Raw genomic sequence first — 13,325 nt, 5'->3', positions numbered from 1 at the left:
ATCTCATCGTCATCTCATTTGCCCTCAAGCTCGCTCATAACTCTCTCCAGCGATCCCCCGTCCTCCTCAGCCGACTACGAGCAATTCAAAGATCAGGCTCCCCGGCTTACACTACCGCAACCCGACCTAGAGACGACCCGTTTCATTGTTCCCATACCGGTACCGCCTACCTCGGTTCTCCCCCCCCTCTGTCTCCTCCTCCCCTCACTCGATAGAGTCGCCAGTCGCCCAAGATGCAGAACATGGGAAAGAGTGTTATGCGGTCAGTCTTCCCCCTCTCTTTCCTCTTTCTCTTCCGACTCGGGACAATAACAACTGACCGAATCTCAAACCATTCCGATGTGGTGGATACAGGGTAGCGAAGAATTCGATCAAAGGATTCTCGGATACCCAAACGAAAGTCAGGGACGCAACTTCGAATGATCCGTGGGGTCCTTCGGGAACTCAGTGAGTTCCTTCGCTCGTTCAATCGCTCGAGAGACTTGAATTGAACGGTTGATGTTCTAACGACAGGATGGCTGAGATCGCTACCCTCACTTTCAACCAGTAAGCTCTCTCTGACTCCGTTTCGCCGAGGACCGGGTTACTAACTCCCACTTTGTCTCGTTCCACCCTTCACTCGCACTTTCACCACTTTTCCCCTCGCCTTCGCTTTCATCTCGTCGCTCTCAATCAGAGGTGATTTCGTCGAAATCATTGAAATGCTCGATAAACGATTAAACGACAAAGGGAAGAATTGGCGACACGTTTTCAAATCCCTCACCGTATTGGATTATATCCTACATGCCGGATCCGAGAATGTCGTTCACTACTTCCGGTAGAAGCATCCCATCATGCTCCGATCGATGCAGAGGGCAATCCGAGCTGATGGGGTTTGCTGTTTACAGGGAGAATTTGTATATCGTGAAAACGCTGAAAGAGTTTCAGTATATCGATGAGGATGGGAAAGATCAAGGTGCAAATGGTGAGCTTTCGATTCCGTAATGGCCCAACTTTGAACGCTGAGCTGAATTCGGGGTCGGAAACTTCACAGTACGTCAAAAAGCAAAAGACATTACATCATTGTTACTCGACGAAAAACGTATGAAATCGCAACGAGCAACCCGAAAAGATATGAGATCACGAATGGCAGGACAACGACCTGATTCCCGACAATCTCGAGAACGATCAAACTCTCGACCGAACCCTCCTTCTTGGTCAAACAACGCCGATGGAGACTTGCAAGCTGCAATCGAAGCGAGTAAGAGAAGCGCCGAGGAGGAAGCGAGGAGGAATCGAGCGGATAACGATTTGGAGGAAGCGATGAGGTTGAGCAGGGAAGAGGATGAGAGGAGAAGGAGGGAATTGGCCGCGAATGGGAATTCCGATTTGTTCGATGAACAGAAACAGTACGTCTCACTCTCTCCATTGACTATTGTGTGTATGGTGAGAGCTCAAGGAATGTACTCCTATAGGAACGCCTTGATCGATATGGACGCACCTGCTCAACAACCGATGGCGACGGGATGGGCTAGTTTCAACCCTTATGCAGCGCAACAACAAGCTCAAATGGAAGAATATATGCGTCAACAACAGCTCATGGAGTTACAACGTCAGGTAAGACTAAGGAACAAAACTCACTTTTTCTCCTTTTCCCGATTCGAATGCTAACTCGCTTCGATCGATTGTGTCCGCTTTCCAAACGCTTAGCAACAAGAGCAACAAATGATGTATGCCCAACAACAGCAACAAGCGATGCAAGCTCAATACGCTCAACAACAAGCGTACGAAGAACACATGCGACAACAACAAATGCTCTACGCCCAGCAACTCGCTCAGCAACAACAGTCTCAACCTATCCAACCTCAAATGACCGGATTCGGAGCGAATAACCCTTTCGCTGCTTTCGCATCTTCATCCTCTTCTCCTGCTCCTCCAACTCCTCAACCCGTTCAACAAGCTTCTTCTCCTGCTCCCGCTCCGATGAGAGAACCCTCACCTCCTCCACCGACCATGATGCAACAACCTCAACGTACCGGAGGAGGAGGACCTCGATTCCGAGCCGACGGGGACTCGAAACACGGAGACTTGGCTCGAATGCTCGCTGGAGGAAGGGAAGACGGGTTAGATACGTTCGGAAATGTAGGGAACAGTCGAGTACCCGTATGGCAACAGAAAACGGGTCAACAGGGCGGACAACAGGGAGGAGGAGGTGGGATGGTACCCCAGATGACCGGGTTGGCGAAACCGAATCCGTTTAATACGAGTGGAGGGTTCAAGGCTCCGATGCAGTTCAATCAACCAACTGGGTATGGACAAGCGAATGGGAACAACCAGCAACAGCAACAACAGCAACAAAACGTGAGTTCTTTCTCCTTTTTCGACTTGAGCTGGAATGATTCGTGGATGACTGATGTTTTTCGTTTCTGTTCCTCCTCTTCTTCTCGATTGCCCTTGCCTCGCCCGACGTCGTCTCTTGACTCTTCATCTCGCCGTTGCCGGGAGATTAGAACGATCAACCGTTCTTTACGATCTAGTCCCTCGTTTTCTCTCTTTGATGCTCCTTATTTTCTTTTGTCCTCTTCCTCTTTACGTAGTTCCCTCTCTTTCTCCTCTGTAGTGAATAATATGCCGTTCCTCAACATGCCACGATCAGACGCGAAGGAGAGTCAATTAGAATATGATTCATTAGGGAACTTGGAATCGAATAACCACAAAAGCCTCTTGATCTTCACCACTCATAACCCTCACTCAAAGATGTCGAAAGTACAAGCACCCGAACTCAAGAAGGTAAGCCTCAACGCTCTGTACCTCTCTTGGCGAGCAGAGCGCGTTGGAGGAAAGGAGGGAAACAATTCGAGAGAGTTTGATCAACCGACTTTGACGACGAGCACTCTTTTGGGGTTGATGGACACTTGGACTGGTTGATACTCGTCCTAGCGTATCATACTCTCTTCTACGGCGTTCCTAGTGTGCTGACTCTTCATCGTTCTCCTCCTCTCCCTTTCATCTCCCCCTCCTCCTCGCCTCACGACCCACGCTTTACAATCGCCTGAATGTAGTACATGGACAAGCTCCTGTTCATCAAACTTCAAGGAAACCGTACCGTTTCGGGCTACTTACGAGGGTTCGACATCTTCCTCAATTTGGTTCTCGATGAAGTGAGGGAAGAAGGTAGTGCGGATAAAGTCGAATGTGGAACTGTCGTAAGTGCCCCTCTCTCTCCCTCGTATAGGGCTAGAAGAAATGTGAGATGCGTGAATTCTCGAGTTGATAAATTCGCTCGTTTGAAACGTGATGTAGGTCATTCGAGGGAATAGTGTGACAACGATGGAACTGATGGCTACAAGATGAAGACACTACAAAGACTCTCTTAGACCTCGCCCCCGTTCATTTCCACTCGTAGCAGTATCGTTTTCCTTCTTCCTTTTTGTGTCAAAAACAGTCCAACCAACTTCACTCCTGTAACAACCTTGCTCACATCCTCACTGTCTCCTGATCGTCCGAATCAAGGTTCTCTCGATCCGTCGCGAGATTGGCCTGAGTCGAAAGGGAAAGAGAAACGACAAACTCTTGCTAGTATTTTCAACAATTTTCCCTTTGACAACTTCCTCCCCCTCTCTCTTCTATTGAGCGATTTCCCATCCAATCTTCTCACCCGCCAAGAACGGGATAACGTATTCCCTCCCACCCTCCTTCCCATCCTTCTCGTATCCCCAAACTTTCTCGACCTCCTTCCCTCCTCCTCCAATCCTCTTAATCGTGACCTCCTCCCCCTCCTTCGCCGGTACCCTATAGAAACTCCTCCCGAAATCACTCACGAATCCTTCCAACCTCTCCAACGGAATCCCTGAGCGTTCAAAGATCTCCGCCGTCAAAGGGATCAAATTTGAACTCGTATAAATCCCTGCCGCACATGGACTCGGTAACACAACTTCTTCCTTCGTTTCCCCATTCTCCTCTGAGCGAATTTGCATGACTTGTAGAGCGGGGAGTTTCGAGTTGGAAGGATGAGGCGCCGAATCGGATCCGAGGAAGAATTTAGGGTTCCCGGAAGAGATGATCTCGCGCAGAGCTTTACGGTCGGAGGGAAATTTCGCGAGGGGTTTACAAAATCCGAGGGAGGTGGAACAGGCGGAATCGATGGTGAGGTGAAGGTGGTGAGGGGTGATTGTTGCGACAACGTTCGAGGGGAGGGATTTAACCTGGAACGAAGGTGGAACGAGGTCAGCATCTATTGAGTCGAGCGACGAGAGGGATCAAGATGCAGACGTACGGCCTCGACGGCAGCGGCAGTAGTACAATGTTCGAGAACGATTCGAAGTTTGGGGAATTTTCGGTGAATCTCGTACAAATGAGGAATGAATCGTTCTTCAGCGTTCAATACGCATGTACCCTGACGTTCAATCATCGATTGTCAGTCTCCACGGGTTCGACCAGCTTAAGAAAGAGGCGAATCGAGCTCACATCCCCATCCACATCCGAAGGAACTTCTCCATGCAAGTTCAAAACGATATCCTGTCTCTCCATTTCCGCGAAAACCTCATCGTAAACACTGTACCCTTCCATCCCAACTCCTCCTTCCGAATTTGTCGTGACTCCTCTCGGGTAAGACTTGATTCCGACGATTCCCTTTTCCTTCGCTTCTTTGATCAATTCGGGAGTGAGAGTCGAGGAGAGATACATTGAAGGTAGAACTTCGAGGTCGGGAGCTACTTGAGATAATTGGTGAACGTAGTCGACGGTTTGAGAGGGAGTCGTGAGAGGTGGGATCAAATTCGGCTGTTCTCATCGATCCGAAAGTGGTCAGCCGGATACTGGACAAATGTGACAGAGTGTGAGATTCGGCTGACCATCACAAAGGCGGTTCTGACTCCTCCTTGTCGAACATGAGGCGCGACAAGTTTCATCAAATTACCTTGTCGTAAATGAACATGAGCGTCCAGGGGAGCTTTGATCGTGACACTGTCGGTTCCTGACATGCTTATCGAGTCCCTGTGAGTAGCGTCGGGTGCTTGAAGTGAGTGGTAGAGAGCGAAAGCGGATCGCGCGAAGTTCGCTTCTTTACATCTTTCCATTCGACTCTCTCGACTGAATTCAGCTAGAATAGAAGGATATCGATGTCCTCAGCTATAGGTCCTCCCTCCTCTCCATCCGAAGTCATCTCCGCCCTCTCTCTCGCCCTCTCCCCTTCTCCCGAATCTCGTTCCCAATCCCTCGCGGCTCTTCAAGCTTGGTCGACTCTCCCAGGCTACTATTCGTATTTGACAAAGATCTTGACTGAACGAGGAGGTGGAATCGATGATCAAGTGAGACTTCAGGCGTTGTTGCAGTTCAAGAATGGGGTTGATAAGTACTGGAGGAGATCGGCGAACAAGTGAGTGAACCCATCAGTCAACTGGTCATGCACCCCTGGAGCTGCTCGCCTCGCGAGAGAACGAGGGAGGCGAGAGGTCGGACACGAAGTTGACTGATTTTGTTCTTCGTTTCTTTGCTCAATTCAGTGCCATTTCTGCTGAGGAGAAAGCTTCGATTCGACCTCAGCTATTGACAATGGTAGACGAACCGAATAGAGTCGTGAGTAACTTGTCGCTCTCCCTTGTAAAAGCTCGCTGATCCCTCTAAAATCGATAATTTGCGGATAGATTGCGAAGAATTTGGCAGTCACGATTGGGAAACTCGCTAGATTAGACTATGGTATCGACTGGTGAGCTTCCTTGCTCCTGTCTTTGTATTCACTGCGAGTTCTGCAACCGTCTAACGTACTTTTTCGCTCAGGAACGATTTACCCGAAACTCTACTGTCCTCCCTCCATTCCTCGGCCTCCCTCCTCACTCTCCATCGATCACTCCTCTACCTCCATGCAACAATAAAGTCTCTCTCATCGAATCGAGCTCCGAAAGGTCGACTGATGATGAAGAAACTCACCGAATTACTCTTTTCACCTCTCGTCAACGTCCACGAATCTATCTTATCGAAAGCGATCGAGAGACTACAGAGAGATGGTCTCTCGACAGGAGGAGATCAAGGATTACAAGTGGAGGAGATTGAATGCGCATTGTTGGCGTTCAAATGTTTGAGGTTTTTGACAATTTACGGGGATCCGAACCCAGCTCAGAATCCTACGATCAAAGTGAGTCATTTCTGAGCACTCGCCGATTTCGATGAGTGACGCGTATTGACTCCTTGTGCTATTGAAGGCGTTCTTTGTTTCGACTCTCCCAACTTTCACTTCCCTTGTTTCCCTTCGTCTCTCCGTTCTTTCGTCTTCCCCTTCTACGTCATCTTCCTCAATCGTCGAAACTCCTCGGCTAACATTCTTGACGAAACACCTCATCTCGTATACGAAACTCTATCGAGGTTTGATCAATCACAGTTTACCCGTATTCGATCAGATGGGAATCACTCAAGGAGTACTGGAAATCAGTTGGCAGTTGATCAAGAACGCTTGCCAATCAGATGCAACTGCCTCCGCGACGGAGGAGAATTCACTCGTTTCAGGTTCGTTCGTTTCCCCCTCCCTCCAAGCCTTTTGCAGACAGCTCACTCGGTTCTCTCCGTCTCGTCTTCGCAGACTCTTTCACTTCTCCTTACCCAACCCGACTCCTGATCCCTTCTCTCCTCCTCCTCAAATCGACCCTCTCCTCCTGGGACGGTCAAACCCCCCTAACGATCCCCCTCTCGTTCGTACATGAGTTTGCCCAAGTACTCGTCACATCCTGTCTCGTGATGAAACCCCAAGAACTCGAGAAATGGAACGAAGACCCCGAAGAGTTCATCAACGAGGAAGAAATGGATCGATGGGACTTCGAGTTGAGACCGTGCGCAGAGTACGTGTTGAGGAGTTTGATCAGTGGGTATAAGGAGGAGGTGGGACCGCAGTTGGCGGGGTATTTGAAGGATCCGAAGGTGGCTCGTGAGTCTCTCCCTTTCTCTCGGTTTCTTGAGCTTGGTGCTCATCTCGTCGTCTCGCTTCGAACGCCATGATCCGCTCTCGCAGACCCTCAAGATATGAACGGACTGCTACTCAAGGAAGCGGTCTACACTGCGATTGGCAAGAGTGCGACGGATCTAACAGAGAGTCTCAATTTCCAAGAATGGTTGAATCAAGGTCTCGTACCGGAAGTCGCTGGAACCGACCCAAAGTACGTTACACCTCCTCGCTACCTTTGCTCTTCGGTAGCTCATGGTGTTCGGACAGTTATCGAATCATTCGACGACGAATCGCCTGGTTACTCGGTTCCCTCATTTCCGAAGATCTCGCGTCACAATCTCGACCTCTCATTTACTCATTAATCATCCACCTCCTATCTCGGAACGAATCGACCGATCAAGCGATCCGATTAACCGCCGCGAGGAGTTTGCAGAAATGCGATAATTGGGATTTCGATCTCCCCGGGTTCTTGCCTCATTTGGGTAACGCGATCGAAGAGTTGGTGCAGTTGTTGGGGGAGGTGACGATGAGTGATAGCTTGATGAGGTTGAATGAAACACTAGCGGCGGTGATCGGTCGAGTTGGTCAAAGTGTGAGCTGTCATTCTCCTCTTCTCTCAGCTAGATCGTCAACTTACCCGAGTAAACTCGACACCGATGTAGATCGTACCTTTCGCTCCGAAACTTGCCGAGATCCTGGGAACATTATGGGTCGGAGCCCAGGAGAATCAACCCCATTTTCAGACTTCAATTTTGGTCACCATCACTCGTTTAGCAGAGGTACGGATCTGGTCTTCTCAGTTGGATCACGCAGGTGACTGACTATATTGGCCATCACTCCGTACAGGCGCTTGGGGAAGCGTCGCAAGGTCTTCACGTGCAAGCGAGTTCGATCATCCAAACTAGCGTCGATTCGTCTCGAGTCAGTCTCGTGTATCTCTTCCTCTGCGCACATCTGCAGCTACTGACCAGGTTCGAATCGGCAGCCATCCCACGTCTACCTGCAAGAAGACGCTCTCGATTTCTGGCACGTCCTCCTGAAACGATCTTCGACATTGACTCCAGAAATGCTTTCTCTCCTTCCTTCGCTTGTCAATCTCCTCGGACAGGGTACCGACGTCTTACCGAAATGTCTCTCAATCTTCGAGAGTTATCTACTGCTCGACGCTTCGAAGGTTATGGAAGTGAGCTCATCTCTTGCCTACTCTCTCTCTCTTCGTCGTTCCGAAGAGCTGACTGTAAACTTGTTTGATGAGCTCAGCTGTGTAATGTCTCATTCTTTACATCAATCTCGAACCTCCTCGATGGACTCAGATTGGAGGCCGTCAAGACCGTGTTACATTCGATGAACACGATTTTCAAGACTTGTCCTTCGCCAGCGAGTTGGGCGGCGGCGTTGGATGAGTCGCTCTGTTTCCAGAGAATGTTGGAGGTTGTCTCACAAGCAGTATGTTCATCACTCTTACGACTTCAGTCGACGAAAGGGTCTCTGACTCGAAACTACCTCGATTCGTTCAGGATACTTCCGCTCTGATTACAACAAAATGTAAGCCTCTTCCACAGCGCGAATCAATATGGACAATGCTAACGTTCTCTCGGCGGTTGATGACAGACCTGTGCTCAATAGCTCGAATCATCCTCTCGAGTCCCGAAACTTTCCATCATCTCGTCGCCTCAACCGCTAGTCGTACCAACACTTCCTCGGATCATCTACTCGGGATCATCCTGAACCAATTCATCGATCGAGTAAGTCCTCCTCTTATTTTCACCGGTAGTCAAAATGCTAACCTTTGATTGACTCTCCCTCGATTCAAGCTCGACAATATGTCTCAAGGTGGTCAACGCAAGATCGTCGCTCTAGCACTAGCCGAACTAGTAGTCACTACGAACCCCATCGTCTTGTCGAGACTTGGCGATCTCGTCGCTTCGTGGTCGGGAGTTTTGGCTCAAACCGAGGAGACTCTGGAAGGAGAGTGAGTAGCAACTCTCTCGTTCTCTCTCTAGACTGTAGTCCTCGCCAGAAACTGACAATTCTGCTGTCCGTGTAGTGCTGAGCTGTATCACGTTCCCGATGACTACACAAGCGACGTCGAATACGATTATGAAGAAACTCTTGAAAGTTCACGGAAAACCGCGGTATGTTCTCCCTCCACTCCCGAACTTCCCGCTCTGCTCTGCTGACGATAAATTCGGGTGACATCAGCTGTCTGCGAGCGACCCCATGGTCACTCACAAGTTATCGACCTTCATCGGCGAAAAACTTTCAAAAGCTCAAGAAATCAACGGCGGGACCGACGCGTTCGGTCAACAATGGTTAAGTCAGGTGGATCCTATCGTCGTCGAGGAGCTAGTGAAACGGTTAGAAGGGAGATTGAAAGGGTAAAATCAAAGCATTCTGCATTTCGCAATTTCCATCGTCGTTCATTTTTTCGCCGTGCTTTTGCTCTTTCGAACGCCGGTTCGACACAGAGTGGGTCTGAGAACGAGTCCAAGACTGTCGGAACTGAGAGAATAGCGAGACCGGAATGATGAACCGGAACGAGAGAAAAGCGAGGGCCGAAGACGAGAAAACAAAGCTTTTCACCCCTTTCACTCTCCACCGAACTCGACTTGCTCGCTACGAACAATAGACATCATGTGAGCTATAGCTGTTTCGGCTAGCAGCGTGCTAGCATCCCTCGCTGACCTGCCGAACTCTTGGTTTCATCTCGAACTGCTTTCTGATTTCACAGGCCTATCAAAACATTCTTGACCGAGAAACTAGGGATTGAAATCCCCGTCGTACAAGGTGGTATGATGTGAGTCTCTCCCTATCTGGGTCCCTGCTACCTTGCCCTCGAAGGAGGAGGAGAATTCCTCGCCTCCTTTCTCTCCCCACATCCCGCTAACTCCTTCCCTCTCGCTTGTGTAGGTGGGTAGGTTTGCCGAAACTCGTAGCGGCGGTCAGTAATGCCGGAGGGTTGGGAATCTTGACTGGTTTGACACCGGGATCACCGGAAAAGTTGAGGGAATCTATCAGGGAGACCAAGAGGCTCACGAGCAAACCTTTGTAAGTACTATCGTACTCTCTAAGTTTCTCATGTCGAAGGGACGACCAGGCCGGGTGGAATGGCGACGTGAGCGGGTTCTCAACGAAGATAATCGAGGATTTTGGTTTTCTGCTCGTCTCTTCGCACCATTCCTCTAGCTCGCACGCTGCATGACTGACACACATCTCGTCTACCGGATCACAGTGCCGTCAACTTGACTTTCCTGCCTTCGATCTCTCCTCCTCCTTACGAAGAATACGCGAAAGTGATTATCGACGAGGGAGTCAAAGTTGTCGAGACCGCTGGAGGCCCTTCCGCCGCTCCTATCATCAAGCTCTACAAGGAGAATGGTCTCTTCGTCATCCACAAGTGCACGAGTATCCGACATGCGAAATCGGCAGAGAAACTCGGAGTCGACATGCTCTCGATCGACGGGTTCGAATGCGCTGGTCACCCAGGAGAGGATGATATCGGAGGCTTACTGCTACTCGCTCTCGCGGCGAAAAAGCTCAAGACCCCTTACTTGGCTTCCGGAGGTATCGCAGATGGTCGAGGTGCGTTCGGGTGGATTGTCAGTTTGCGTAATTCATGACTGACTTCTCCTCCTGTGCAGGTCTCGCTGCCGCTATCGCTCTCGGCGCACAGGGAGTCAATTGCGGTACCTTGTTTATGGCGACGAAAGAATCGTACATTCACGACAACATCAAACAAGAAATGGTCCGAGCCGACGAGAATCAAACGACTCACATCTTCCGTACCTTGAGAAATACCGCTCGTGTCTTCAAGAACAAGGTACGTGGTCGTTCGTCTTCATCTGTCTATGCGATGCTGATGAACCGGATGTCAATCAAACAGGTCGCGATGGAAGTGAGAGAGAAGGAATATCGACCGGGAGGAGTTAAATTCCCTGAGATCGCTCCCGTACGTCGGATCTCTCATAACCGCCGCATCGTAGTCGATTCTCAGGACGAACGGCTCCAAGATCGTCTCTCGAGCTCGAAGTAGCTGAAAACTGATCGTTTCCTTCGGGTTTCGCTGTTGCACAGCTCGTTTCGGGTCTTCGAGGCAAGGAGGTGTACGAACAAGGAGATAGTGATCGAGGTGTCTGGTCATGTTCACCCGTCGTGTACGTTTCTTCTCTTTCTCCGCTCGATTTTTATCCTATTCTGACGTTTCCGGTTCCTTGTTCTCGATTTTGCACTCAACAGCGGTTTGATCGAAGACATTCCTTCGTGCGAGAAACTCCTCAAGCGAATGGAGCGGGAAGCAGAAGAAGTCCTTTTGAGCTCGGCCAAGAAGATCGTCCCTCGCAACGAGAAGAGGGAGAGTAAATTGTAGGATCGAGGGCTCCTCCGGTTTTGAGGCGTGCGGGGTCATGCTGGATAGTATGTCGATGGGTAAGAGCGGATCAGTGGTGGTCAGGTAGACCGAGTTGGTTGGGTTTTCGGAATTTCGTATTCCTTTTTCGTTTTTATTCCCTTAGTAGTACAAGCAAGTTCACAGCAATCTTTCTCGATACATAACGCCGGCCATAGTAGCGGGACAGAGGACACGTACATCAGCTCGCCCACGAGGAGCTTCAACCGCGAGGCTTTCTGATCGCGAGGACGTCTCGACTTTCGCTTGCATGAGAACAGACGCTCTCGCTGCGCCCCTGTTGACCTCGGAGCAGCATTCCATTTCAGCGAATTCGAAGGTTGTATACAGACCGCGGAGAGCAGGGTTCTCTTCCAACCTGACAGGGTTCGACGGATTGACCTCTTCGAAAATCACTCGAGCCTCTCTTTCCCTCCTGCTCTCCCCTCATCACCCCTTTGGCCCCCGACTAGCTCAAGTACACATTACAAGAATGTCCAAGGTCACTCTACCCACTGAGATGCTCCAAGAGATCCTCTCTCATCGACTTGAACAGAACGAACTCGCTCTCATCTGTCGCTCCAGCAAAGACCTCTACAACCTCGCAAGACCTCTCCTCTACCGTTCGATCATGATTCAATGCCCTCGACAACTCAAGCAGCTCGTCCTGGAGGCCAGAAGGGAAGACATCCGCGAAGTCAAAAGGGTCGAGATTGTTGGAAAGGGGAATCCTTGGGAGACCCAGGACATCGAAGAGGTAGCATCGCACTTTTTGGGCTTGGAAGAATCAGAGAAGAAGGAGAAGGAGGCAAGCTGCGTGAAGGAGCTCATCGAAGGTCGTCTCATCAATTCGAATCGTGAGTCGTTGTTTCTCTTGTCTCTTCCTCCCTTTGTTGACCGCTCCTTTGCATTGAGCAGAGATCCAATCCATCTTCATACGTAACGTCGTCGAAGATCCGAACGTTCTCTGGTCGAAGCAGTTCGACGTCGTTCCCTCGACCTTTGCGAATCTGAAGGACCTTTCAATCGTCTCGCATCGAGGAGGTCTCAACGTCTTGCAAAAGTTCTTCCTACGTCAGTACTTGCCAAGTCTCGAACGACTCGTTGTTTGCGACGTTACGTACACGGATCCTGGAGGACCAGTCCCCATTTCGTTTGGGAACGGATTGTTCCCTGCTATGTTCATGACGTCCGACGGTCGAATCCCATGCGAGCAATTGGCTCCATCCGACTACGAATATCTCGAGTCTACTTTGGAAGACGAGTGCGACCTTTTCGATCAGCTTCAACTCCTCGTCTCACCCTCTTTCGATATCTTCGACATCTCCGACAAGTACCCAATCTCCTTCATCTCGCCGTCCGCACTTCGCGCTACTCCCTTCGCCCATCCGACAAGTACGCCATTGTCTACATCTCCACCCGTTCGACCGCCACCGACGAGATCGCCGCTGTCTTCAACGAACTTTCGGAAATTGTTACCAACTTTTCCGATTACTCGCTCAAATACCTCACCCTCCCTCCTAGCTTCGACAACGGCCGCCTTCCCCCCGGACACTCCTCCGTCCTCGACGATCTCAGAAACCTCGGTGTCGATGTCCATTTTGACGGAGAACTCGGTCGTGAAATCGCGCCTGCAACTTTCTTCAACTACCTCAAGCGCAAGGAGGAGGAGGAGGCGAAGGAGCCAAACGCTGAAGAATCCACGTCCGCCTGAGGAGTGAAGAGCAAGCAGAACCGAGGTTGGAGGGAATGGAAGAATGCAAGAAGGATGAGCTTCGACTACTAGTTTCGGCGGAGAAATCGCTGTTTGTACCCTTCTCACAATCCGTACCGTTTTGTCGTGTTCTATGAGGTATGTTCGGTTGTGTCCTTCTGAGAGACGAAGGTCGAAGGACGAACAAACTTCGCTTTGTCTGCTCTCACGCAAATTTGGCTGTCTTCGTCTCAGCCTGTCTGACCCTAGTCGAGACCGCCTCGCTTCTCGCGGCCTTCCCCCCTCCCCAGTCGCGAAGAATGGGAGCGAAGAAT

At 50.3% G+C, this 13,325-nt stretch overlaps 6 protein-coding genes across 6 annotated transcripts; 5 read left to right on the top strand and 1 right to left on the bottom strand.

The window, feature by feature from the left end:
• Window positions 1–233: 233 nt before the first annotated feature.
• ENT1 (epsin) lies at window positions 234–2,516 on the top strand (the record flags this gene model as incomplete). Its single annotated transcript, XM_076629401.1, has 9 exons — window positions 234–262; window positions 355–447; window positions 514–546; window positions 677–817; window positions 888–964; window positions 1,034–1,388; window positions 1,455–1,596; window positions 1,690–2,340; window positions 2,490–2,516. The coding sequence occupies 9 exons, from the start codon at window positions 234–236 to the stop codon at window positions 2,514–2,516; spliced, it is 1,548 nt and encodes a 515-aa protein (XP_076490523.1).
• Window positions 2,517–2,736: 220 nt separating this feature from the next.
• SMX2 (mRNA splicing protein SMX2) lies at window positions 2,737–3,333 on the top strand (the record flags this gene model as incomplete). Its single annotated transcript, XM_076629400.1, has 3 exons — window positions 2,737–2,769; window positions 3,042–3,185; window positions 3,283–3,333. 3 exons carry the CDS (start codon window positions 2,737–2,739, stop codon window positions 3,331–3,333), a joined length of 228 nt encoding a protein of 75 aa, XP_076490522.1.
• A 272-nt stretch (window positions 3,334–3,605) lies between these two features.
• Window positions 3,606–4,961, bottom strand: URA4 (dihydroorotase; the record flags this gene model as incomplete). The annotated part of the gene is made up of 4 exons (XM_076629399.1): window positions 3,606–4,184; window positions 4,256–4,375; window positions 4,447–4,761; window positions 4,833–4,961. The coding sequence occupies 4 exons, from the start codon at window positions 4,959–4,961 to the stop codon at window positions 3,606–3,608; spliced, it is 1,143 nt and encodes a 380-aa protein (XP_076490521.1).
• A 138-nt stretch (window positions 4,962–5,099) lies between these two features.
• Window positions 5,100–9,295, top strand: KAP120 (karyopherin KAP120; the record flags this gene model as incomplete). Its single annotated transcript, XM_076629398.1, has 17 exons — window positions 5,100–5,356; window positions 5,484–5,556; window positions 5,625–5,686; window positions 5,758–6,112; window positions 6,180–6,480; window positions 6,554–6,895; window positions 6,980–7,124; window positions 7,181–7,505; window positions 7,576–7,692; window positions 7,760–7,834; window positions 7,899–8,096; window positions 8,174–8,359; window positions 8,431–8,458; window positions 8,525–8,658; window positions 8,728–8,885; window positions 8,961–9,048; window positions 9,116–9,295. 17 exons carry the CDS (start codon window positions 5,100–5,102, stop codon window positions 9,293–9,295), a joined length of 3,024 nt encoding a protein of 1,007 aa, XP_076490520.1.
• A 410-nt stretch (window positions 9,296–9,705) lies between these two features.
• JCM6883_006899 (NAD(P)H-dependent flavin oxidoreductase) lies at window positions 9,706–11,279 on the top strand (the record flags this gene model as incomplete). Its single annotated transcript, XM_076629397.1, has 7 exons — window positions 9,706–9,710; window positions 9,824–9,961; window positions 10,146–10,495; window positions 10,555–10,733; window positions 10,797–10,862; window positions 10,988–11,067; window positions 11,150–11,279. The coding sequence occupies 7 exons, from the start codon at window positions 9,706–9,708 to the stop codon at window positions 11,277–11,279; spliced, it is 948 nt and encodes a 315-aa protein (XP_076490519.1).
• Window positions 11,280–11,790: 511 nt separating this feature from the next.
• Window positions 11,791–13,011, top strand: JCM6883_006898 (uncharacterized protein; the record flags this gene model as incomplete). The annotated part of the gene is made up of 3 exons (XM_076629396.1): window positions 11,791–12,154; window positions 12,216–12,494; window positions 12,581–13,011. The coding sequence occupies 3 exons, from the start codon at window positions 11,791–11,793 to the stop codon at window positions 13,009–13,011; spliced, it is 1,074 nt and encodes a 357-aa protein (XP_076490518.1).
• Between the last annotated feature and the right edge of the window lie 314 nt (window positions 13,012–13,325).

Source organism: Sporobolomyces salmoneus, assembly GCF_050403485.1.
Source record: "Sporobolomyces salmoneus JCM6883 DNA, S_salmoneus_JCM6883_v1_ctg5, whole genome shotgun sequence".
In the NCBI taxonomy this organism is placed as follows: Eukaryota; Fungi; Basidiomycota; class Microbotryomycetes; order Sporidiobolales; family Sporidiobolaceae; genus Sporobolomyces; species Sporobolomyces salmoneus.
This window is presented reverse-complemented; position numbering and strand designations above follow the sequence as displayed.